The 10,985-nt window shown below is 32.2% G+C and overlaps 1 protein-coding gene across 1 annotated transcript in view; it reads right to left on the bottom strand.

The window, feature by feature from the left end:
• Nucleotides 1-4,167, bottom strand: part of LOC21388106 (cation/H(+) antiporter 15) — a 4,586-nt gene extending 419 nt beyond the window's left edge. Inside the window, exons 1-3 of the mRNA XM_024175749.1 lie at nucleotides 3,994-4,167; nucleotides 2,383-3,396; nucleotides 10-1,020 (exon numbers count right to left, since the gene is read on the bottom strand). Of these exons, the coding sequence (XP_024031517.1) occupies nucleotides 10-1,020; nucleotides 2,383-3,396; nucleotides 3,994-4,167 (2,199 nt within the window). The remainder of the gene's footprint in view (nucleotides 1-9; nucleotides 1,021-2,382; nucleotides 3,397-3,993) is intronic.
• Between the last annotated feature and the right edge of the window lie 6,818 nt (nucleotides 4,168-10,985).

Genomic DNA, 10,985 nt, shown 5'->3' on the forward strand with positions numbered 1-10,985 from the left:
TCTTCCAACTATTATAAGGTCGTACTCGTCGCCTTCCATGTCTATGATCACTTTCACTATCTCGTCCCAGCTTCTTACTACGACATCTCTCAGCTTCACCGCTGAGTTGTTCTTTGTCTCACGGCGAAACTCCTCGAGACATTGATTATCTAGTAATTTCTCTTCTTTTTCTTCATCATCGGTACTTAATTCGACATGATTTTCATTATCTAAGGAAAACCGGGTGACTGTTAAGCCGATGTTAGGGTTTCCAGACATTCTTTGAGCGTAGGCCAATGCCTCGCGGTCGTCTGGTCCACCAATGAAGATCACGAAGAAGTGGCGGCAGAGGTGGCCCTGATTGTCTAACTTGGCAAGCACCGTTGGTGGTCGGTGGCCGCGGTCCACCAACACTGCCACCGAGCATGGCGAGTTCTCCAAAACGTGCTTGTTCATGATACGAAAAGGGTTTCCCTTTGTGCTCTCCACGCCTCCGTCAGTGGTGGGCTTGAGGTGAAAGGGGAGGATTATGAGGTTGGTTTGCTTCTCCTCCGCTAAGCTGCAGATATCCTCGTGCATTGTGGCAAAGGACGAGACCACGGTAAGCGGGTGAATGAAGAGTGAGCCTAATTCCTTACCATTTTTCAGGTCGTTGAAGGCTGAGGTGGCAGCAACAGCGGATGAGTCATCATCTTTGTCGCCTCCGGTCTCGTCGATCCTACAGGCATTGTGGACTATTAGCATTGCGGAGGCGCGACCAACGTGCTCGACTAGATGGAGGGCGAAGACGGAGATCGGAGATTCCTTGGTGGGGTTGGAGGCATCGAGGAGGTTAGCAATGCCGGTCACTTCTTGCGAGGAGTGAGAGCATGTGAGGATTCGGAGCTCCGACTCATGAGGTTCTACGCTTGTCACGCAGCTTCGCTTGTATTCGCCGGAGGGTTTGCCGGACTTGTAAGCGAAGGATAGAATTGGTCCGACGGCTGCAGTCATCAACCAAAGCGCAGTGATGAGGATAGTAAAAGTTTGGTTGTTCAAAACCTGGAAAATGTTTGTCATATATCTTTATCATCAGTATGAGAAATGATCACGAAAACCACAAAATATTTAAAGTAAAAGTTTCTAAGTACAATTTGTATGACATGGAGAAGATAATGTCTTTTTCGTTCTTTAAGATTGAAAAGTAAAATGAAGAAATTAGAAAGTACACCGTTATCGAAATTAATAAACAATCATGATACGACCATAATATAACTAAAAAACAAGTACTTGTTATTTTACCGACTTATAATAATTAGGTAAAATAGATCACTTTTTTTTCCTTCATCTTTTATATATTTTATCTAATTTTATCCTTCATATCCGAAGAGAGTTTGGTACTCTGCAATATTGTAAATAATTCTTTAGGAAAAGTCTATGGTAGAACACGAAAAAAAAAATGCACTAAATAGGACACAAAGTGTTGAAAACATTGAAAAGTTAAATTAAGAGCGATCTTCCAAAATAACTTAAGCAATAGGACTCTTTTAAGCGACAATTTTTAATCGTTCAAATCTCATTAAGATATGTTAGACTATCATATAATAGAGTTAACAGATACTTAAAAGCAAACATAAGAATGACGGAATCAAGCTATACAATAAATAAAAGAATTAGCTGATGTTTGGTTCATAGGTTCAGAACCATGGTTCATGATTTTGATTTTTGAAATTTAAATTTTTTGTAAGAGAAAAACACTGTAAAGAACCAAGAATCATGATCCTAAATCAGACTAGAACCCTCGAAACAAACAGAGCATCAGTGCTCCTATTCATCATGAGAACAAAACCACACTGCTCACATAAAGTTAGTTTCATGAGATGGTGAGGAAGAACTAATTTAGTGAGACCCATTGTTACATGAATAATGGAGATTTATGGCATAGGGATGAATCCCATTTTCCTAAAAGAATAAGGATTAAGTTTATAAATGCCTCCTAAACTCTATACTTCAAACTGTATGTGAATTGAATTTTGAAAAGGGTTTATCTCAACTCCTAAATTATGAAAATTGGTTCAAAATACCCACTGAACTAATTTTTTTTTTTTAATATAAATATCCACGAACTATTAATTTCTGTCGACTTGTCCCTGATCTTTTGAAAAGTTAGGGGTAAGTTGATACAAAAATAATAATTCAGGCACAAATTGACTTAAAACTAATAGTTAAGATGCCATTTATAAAAACATAAATAATGCCACGTCATCAATTTACTAGTTTATAAATGTAGTGGACATTTTGAACTGGGTATATATTTCAGAGAGTGAAATGAACCTTTTTCAAAGTTCAAAAGACATGTTGAAATAAGGTATAAAGTTCAGGTGCATTTATGACATTAATCCAAAGAATAATCAAGTTGCATACCTTTATGTCCCTGGCGGAGCTAATAACAATCAATGTTAGTAATCCTTTGGTGTTCATGAGCAACCCCAGAGCCAAACTATCTCTGAACTTCATTTTGTTGAAGAAAACAGCCGCAAGGAAAGTGCTGGCTATTTTAGCCACAAAAGCCAAACCCAAAACCCCGATAATCTTCCCGATTCCAAACTGCCCTCCAAACACTAGCAAATGGTTTGTCCTCAGCCCAACAACAATGAAGAATAATGGCATCATAAGCCCTAAAACAAAGTCCTCCACTTTCTCCATCAACTTCTCCTTGAGCTCTCCCTTAGGCATGATCACCCCCAACATGAAACCCCCGAGAATCGAGTGACACCCGCAGGCGTCAGTCACGTACCCGAAGGCGACGGCAAGAGCTAAGATGAAGCTTATGTGGTAGTCGTTGTAGCCGCTTCCGCCCTCGACAATGCGCTGGTTTGTTAGGCCGACAGCCCACGAGAGAGCCGGCCGGAAGACAAAGAGGGAGAGAACCACGAAGTCCCCGCCGAGCACTAGGGTGTAGACGTGGCCGGTGTTGATGACGGCCATGCATACGACGAAGAGGAGCCATGAGGTGAGGTCGGTCATGACGGCGGCGGAAAGCGCGGTGCGCCCCACCTCAGAGCGGAGGAGTTTGAGGTCGATGAGGATTTGTGCGAGCTCGGGGAAATTAGTGGTGGAGAGGGCAATGCCCCAAAAGAGCGGCCCGTATCTAGTTGGCAAACCGTCGGTGGCGACCGTAAAATTCTCGACGACCATGTAGTGCAAGGCGACGCCGACCGGGAAGGTAAGGAGGAGGCCGGATAGGGCAATGGTGAAGGCCTTTTTTGGGGCTTGTATTACTGGTTTGAGGTCAACTTCAAGTCCAAGCAGGAGCATATAATAGAGTAACCCTAAGTTGGCCACAGTCTCTAATGTCATTATGGCTCTGTATGGAAATAGGTAATCTTTGCCAAACATTGTGCCGGCAACTCCACCTGCACCTAATATTACACCACCCTGCATAAATATAAAGTATTTTTGCAATCAATTGAAATATTAAAAAAAAAACATATATAATAATTTAAGAGAATTTGATAAAATCATAAATGTCGAAAAACAATTAATTCGCAACTTAGCTATTAGACAAAAAGAGCATGTTGGCCGACTTTCCAAACTTTGACACATAGAGGGTTGACACATTTAAAGCTCAAGGATATAATTAATCACAAAATTAACAATAATTTACAGAAATTTCAAGTTCTTTTTTTTTTTTTTTTTTTTTGCTAGTAATAAATTAACAAAAAGTTGACATAAATCTTTAACCCTATTAGCGTGACAACATTTATGTATTGCTCACATATCATGAACAATTAATTAACATAAATTTGTAAAATACAAAAAAAGAAAATATATTTCTATTAATTAGATGAATAATGACATGGATTAATTGTAACTAATTGATCAAAGGAATTAAGCAAAACAGCAGCTCATAGCAACACATTATATATAGAAACATATATAAATACATAAATAAATAAATACATTCATGCAAGTTTTTAATTGTCACGTATAATGTATGTTATGCTTATGCAACATGTATGATCGGGACATTACAAGTATCTCGGCGGTAATGCGAGGAAGACGTAGAGGCCTGAAGGCGAACATGAGAAGGTGATTAATGGAAATGATGAGAACCAATTGAGATAAGAATGTTGGTATTAGTAAACTGGTGGCGTTTTCTGCCCTCCAAAGCCCTTCCTTTCTGAGCAGCGTTTGTTTGTAGCACATCACCGCGTAATTTAATTCTGAGAATTTTACACACCATTCCCTGTTGGGATCTAGCTTGGTGCTATTACAAAAGAAACTGGGATCCATAATCCTAATTAATTAATTAATTAATTAAAAAATTTGTCCACCACAACCACCGCCCCTCTCCGCCTCTGCCTTTTTGTTAATTCTGCCGCCACCGCCGTTAGAGGACGACGGAATTTTTTCGAGGCAAGAATAGGTTAGAGGAGGACCTTGGCTGTGGTTAGGAGGCAAGGAGCAATGCCGACTGTCGGCTCAAGGAAAAGGCCATCAAGGCCTCCTTAAGTCAAGGTCCCCCTTAAGTCAAGGTCCTTATTATTAGGATCATTAATTGATTAGCTTTTTATGACAAGATTCCTCTGTTAGAAGCCCTTAACTTGTTATTTTTACACCTCAAAATATTAATCATATTAATTAATTTTTTTTTTCTACAAAAAGGAAAACAAATCCTATTATTATATTTACGTGTTAGTTTAATTTGTAAAACTCATAGAACAGGACTGGTACTAAAAGATTTTTGTTTCTCAATATTGTTTCAACATTTATTCTATTTTTTCTTATAATAATTAACTATTTTATCTTTTCAAATGTTTCTTGTGACATATTTCATACTCCATTACAAGTATGTTGCAATCCTCTTTTGAATGATTGTTCCATTGAAAAACAAGAAGAAAAGACGAAAATTTTACTAAACTTTTCTTTTAACTTTATCATTAATCATGGTCTCTCCCCAAAAAAAAAAAAAATCGTTTGAAGAATTCAAAAAAGAAAGAATAGTATATCAATCATGATTTTCTATTAAATAAGCAAAAACATTATCAAAAAGAAAAGAAAACAAATTCTTACAAACTAGAACATATATAAAAAAAAAAAAGAGAAAGAAAAAAAATCAAAAGCAAACAAAATGATAATTAAACAACCTAATTAAGAGAAAATCCTAAGATTATCTCATTTTAAAGTCTCCCTCACCATGAGCTCTAAGCTCATAGGACGACCTTTTCTTCTTGGGATATTGTTCATTTTTAAAATAGCAAGTTTTGTCAATTTTTCTAAAAGACTCAAAGTCACAATTTCCATCTTTTTCTGACCTAGTATTTGACTATCTAAATTTCTAGTGCATTATCCGCAATAGATCAATCTTCAAATTATTTGTTCTTAATTTTGGTCTAGATTTGTTTTTCTCTTTACTATTATATATACTATCCTATTATATTTTTGGTTGTTATTCGTAACAACAATTCTTATTGTGTTAGAGTTTTTCTTACATACATTTTTAGTAATAAGATTTCTTGTATGATATGAATATAGTACGTGAAACTTTAGAATAAATAGAAACTAAAAAAAAATTGTATATTACTCAAAAGAAATCTTTAAAATCTTATTAATTTTTTTTAAATGTTTTATATCCACGTGGATCCCACAGATGGGACCCGTTCCCTTGTCAGAGGACAGGGTTTCATCCCTATGGGAATACATAGTATTAGTTTAAAAAACTTATAGAAATGTACAAGTAGAAATAGTTACTAGTAGAGTCCCACATCGCATAAAGAAAACATATTAACAATCAGTTCTTCTATATCTATACTCGGATTTTACTATTTGAATTTAAGAAAAGAAGAATCCTATTTAAATTTAAACAAGACAGATAAAAGCAGGAACTTATTTAAATTTGAATAGAACAAAATCCTACTTAACTTTATCCTAACTAATTCCTAACTTCTGACATTATGGTATAAACATAAATTAGTCAAGAAAATATAAACGAAATTGTACAAGTCTACTACTTTCTAAAGTAACGAGATGATAATTAATGCATCATACTAAAACATTGAATTAAATTATGCAAATAGTACCATAGTCTAATTGAATTACTCAAAGAGAAAACAAATTTACCTAAACAAACTTGAGAATCGAAACAAATTCTCAAAATAAAGCAAAATATGAGCAAGTGAAGATTAAAAAGAAAAAATCCTTGTAAATCAATGAGATAAGACTCAAACCGAGAGGATCCAATTAGTAAGTGTAATTATTGAAAATACTTAACTAAGATCACGCCTAAGGCCTTAATCATGTCAAATAATCGATTTCAATTGTGACAAGTGGTTAATGTTGAATATCTTGTGGGGTGTTGGGTGATTCTTTCCCACTTTTTCTCGTAATTACTAATTTTTTCATATCATGTTTCATTTTCATAATTTTTTTTTTTTTCTATTTGATAATTCGTGTTTGTTGTTCTTAGAATGTAATGGAGCTTTTATGACATATTAATACGGTCGGTGGAGTTTAATTAGCAAATGCCTAATTATTTGGTAAAATTGAAAATATTGTACTGTTGAATTTTTGGTTTATGAAAAAAAAAAAATGTCAGTATGATTTTTTTTTCTCCCACTGTATTAATTAAATTAAATGGAGTGGATGCATGTGTTTTTTTTTCACTTTTTTTTTTCCAACTCTTCTAGAAAATTTTAAATTTGCAACCGTTTTGGAGCTGACTTGGTCAACACAGAGAGTAGATCCACTAAATGAGCAATCTTTTGTCGACCCACCCTTTAATATTGAAGAGCCTTGTTCCTTTTTTTCTTTTTGCATTTTTTTTAAAATTATTATCACTGATGTTTTTAAACTTTAGAATCATTTTTAATTGAGCCCCTAAACTTTAAATTGTTTCCATTGTATTTGCCGTCCATCGACTAATGTTTTAGGGCTTACTCGTATGTATGCCTTTTTGTAATTAAGATCGTTATCATTAACGAATGAAATTGAGTTTTTACTCCTATTCTTTTTTATTTTAGAGAATTTTTACGATAATAACTATCTTTTTTTTTATTGCTGGTAGAAAATATTGTTTTAGCTGTCAAATTAATTTTCAAAGTCTGATCTATGTGTAGTTGCAATTCTATTTCACGCACTGTCTATTTTTAAATGTGACCACTAACTAATCAAACGGTTAAAGAGATAATGGCTAAAATAATAGTTTATATATATATAGTAAAAAGTTCATACCTCCTGGGCAAAGTCTTTGGTCAGGCAAACATCTTTTACCTGACTAGAATGACAGTTGTACAATTTAGAGATTTTTTGTACATTTACATAAAGATAGTTGTACAATTAAATATAAGTCTTATATATTTACACATTGTATAATTCAACATATGTCTTGTACAATTTAGTATATGAAAATTGTATATTTACATAAGTCTTGTATATTTACATGTAAATATGTATAAGTTGTACGGAAAGTTGTACAATTCATTATATGTCTTGTATATTTACATACAATAATTATACAATTCAACATAAATCTTGTATAATGTCTTCCGCCGAATCAATCAGGTAAATAGTGTCTGCCAGACGAAAGACATCTCCTATCTCCTATAGTAGAAATTCTGTTATATATTTTTATAGTCAATTTTTTGCCAACTCTTGCTTCCTGCTAAATCAGACTTCATGAGCCGACCGACATGAAATGACACGACCATGCATACTTTTCACATTCATGACCATGCGTTATTCTCTTTGTCCTTCTAACATTATAAATTCTAACTTCAAACTTTGAATATGTCCTATTTAGTTAACCCTTTTTTGTTAAATTTCTTCTTAAAATATAAATAATAAAGACGCGGTGAGTTACCACTAGAGGGTAAAAGTATTAGGAGATTAGAGAAGTACGCTCTTTATCATGGTTTTTATAAGCTTATTATTTATGCCTTTTCAAACAATTGAGTGTAAAAGTGGACTAATATATTATTTTAAGTGGTATTTTTAGTTTTTTCCCTGAGAATATACCCTTATATTTTAAGATTATTCTCACTAATTTGCTCCCCTTTAAACTCCTTAAATTTTAAATTAGTCACACTTAACCTCTTTGTTAGAAATTCTATAAAAAAAAAAAGACAAAAACAAAAACAAAAACAAAAGAAAAAGAGTTTAAGTGCAATCATGTAGTGTTGTTGTTAGAATTAAAAAATAAAAATAAAAAAGACTGCATGTTCTATCTATTTTTAACATAAATTTTAACAAAGTATTAAGTGAGGCTAGTATAAAATTTGAACGGTAAAGTGAGAGTCTTATGAGTTCAAGAATCAAAATACAAATGACCATGAAATTTAAGAGAGCATAGTTGAGATTAATGAAAAACGTTATCTTCGTGGTTCTTTTCTTTTTATTTGTAACAAAATTTTTAACAAAGTGCGGTTAAATGAGATGAATTTGTAGTTTAAAATAGTGAAAGTGTATGTTTTTAAGATCAGAAAATAAAATGGGAATGATGGTAAAGTTTAGGACAAAACTGGAAATAAACGAAAAGAAAAAAGGAAAAGTTATCAGACAAACTATTCATGTTTTTTTCATGGACAACTTTAGTTTTGTGTGTTGGTATATGCATCTTCTTGCACTCTTTGGTTGGACTTATTTTGCACATGACTTGTCATATATAGTAATTATGATCAGCAAGGTATTAGCAAAGCCAACAAGCAATTGCAAATATGACTTTGAATTCTTTATCTGAGCGCTCAGGCCAAATGTATGACTTTGAATTTTGTAGCAAAAACGTGCAAGTTGATTTGTTGTCCCATAAATTATTCATAGATTTATAGATATTTTTGGATTTGGTTTGTGCTTTAAATAAGTCTTGTCCGCACTTTCTTGAAAGCGTAATACATAGGGAAAATACATAAATGACACTCAAAACATGTCATCTTTATACTTATGATACTCAAATCATTTATTTTTCTTCTCAATAAAGATGACCATACATATCTTCTGCTCTAATCTTAAAGAGTATTATGATAGAATAAAATGTTCTACCAGAATTTTTTTTTAAATCTACAAAAATGAAATAAATGTAAAATTATTTGATTTTGATGGCATCTATGTAATTTTCTTTCTCATTTATATATATATATATATATATCTGTGGCCGAGTGAGACTAATAATTTGCCTTGTCCAGCCATGGTTGAAGGTGATGCCAATAGTTTGCCTCAAGATGAACTCTGTATATATATTCCGTTATTAAATGAAATAATAATGAAATCACCTTAATCTATTGTAAATTCTTTAACAATCTGTTCCCTTCTTTAGATTTACTTTGAGTTTGTATGCTTTTCTACGAAAAACATAAAAAGATTACTTAGTCCAGAATCGCACTTCCTTATTTTTTTTTGGATTTTTTCTTGAGATTTTACGATTTAGGGTTTTAAAGAAACTTTTTTTCTTTCTTTTAAGATTGGGTATATCCTTTAAGATATGTTCTTTTATTTATTTATTTATTTATTTATGTTTCTTTCTCGGTTGTCGCTAAATTTCTTATACTATTTGTATTGTTTCTTTCCATTTAGTAATTTTCAGTTGCTTTCCAAGTGGTGTCAACCTAGTTCGATTGTGTTTTGATGTCTTGATATTATTTGTCCCTTTTCTTTATTAAAGAAAAAAAAGTAAATCCCAACACGAATACCGAAAGGACCTCAAATTATATGAATAAGTGCTTGATTAATGTATTCACTATATTCTAGTAGAAAAAATGGTTTCGTACGTTGATATCAAAGTATATGAAAAGACATCCACATATATGAAAGAAAAAGCCAATTGTAAAAGGAAAAAAAAAAAAAAAAAAAAAAAAACAAGAGATGAAAATCTCATTAAACGAATCGAATTAGTAAGAAATTAACTATCAAATCATAAGAAAATAAAGAACAAACAATGAAAATTCCAAGGGAGAGCTGGCTTGCTGCTAGCTTATGTGTACAAATATATATATATACAGTAGGCGAAAAATGTAAGGATCGTGTATGTAAAATTTCATTATTTTTTTATGTCATTTTTATTTTATTTTAATTTTTAAAGATGAAAAATAAAAAAAAATCATAAAAAATAAAATATTCATCAAAAAATAGTGCCACTTATTGCATTAATTGCTAAAAATCATCTATTAATTTTAAAATGTAAAAAATAAATAAAACTGTACGTTTTTTTACCCATCTCGGCCCCTGAGCTGACCCCTGGGCACCCCACTACGTGAGCCGGCGGCTTTTTGACAAGTTTTACTTTTTTTGCCAATTTTTGAGGCAATTTTTTTCTGGCATGCCTAGAAAAATGTAAGGATTGTATCCACAAAATTTCATTATTTTTTGACGTCGTTTTTATTTTATTTTATTTTTTAAAGATGAAAAATAAAGAAAATCATAAAAATATAATATTCATAAAAAAATAGTGCCGCTTGTTGCATTAATTTTTAAAAATCATATATTAATTTTAGAATGCAAAACATAAATAAAAATGTAAATTTTGGCATTTTATATTATATCGAAATATGCTCTTAAGATTTTGTATTTTTAATAATATTAAAACAGTATTTTAATCTTTTTAAAAATATCTTTTTGATACCTTAAAACTAATTTTTGGGACATGTAACGTCCAAATTACTTTGCTTATTAGTTAAATAAAAATCAATATCTACAACTAATTTTTATCTCTGTATAGTACCCTTAACTATTTATATTTTTTACTTATTTGTTATCTATTATTTTCTCTTACTTATGGCTTAAAAAAAAGGTTTAATTTGTGTTTCTCTTTATGCCATTCACGTTTTGTACTTTTTACTTACTTATTATCTACTATTTCTCGTACTTAACGCTTAAGAAAAACCCGGTTTAATTTGTGTTTCCATTTATGTCCTTCACCTTTCGTATTTTTTACTTATTTGTTATCTACTATTTTCTCTTACTTAGGGCTTAAGAAAAAAAAACGGTTTAATTTGTGTTTCCATTTATGTTATTTACCTTTTGTACTTTTTATTTAC

The sequence above is a fragment of the Morus notabilis genome, unplaced genomic scaffold (assembly GCF_000414095.1).
Source record: "Morus notabilis unplaced genomic scaffold, ASM41409v2 Scaffold872, whole genome shotgun sequence".
NCBI lineage: Eukaryota > Viridiplantae > Streptophyta > Magnoliopsida > Rosales > Moraceae > Morus > Morus notabilis.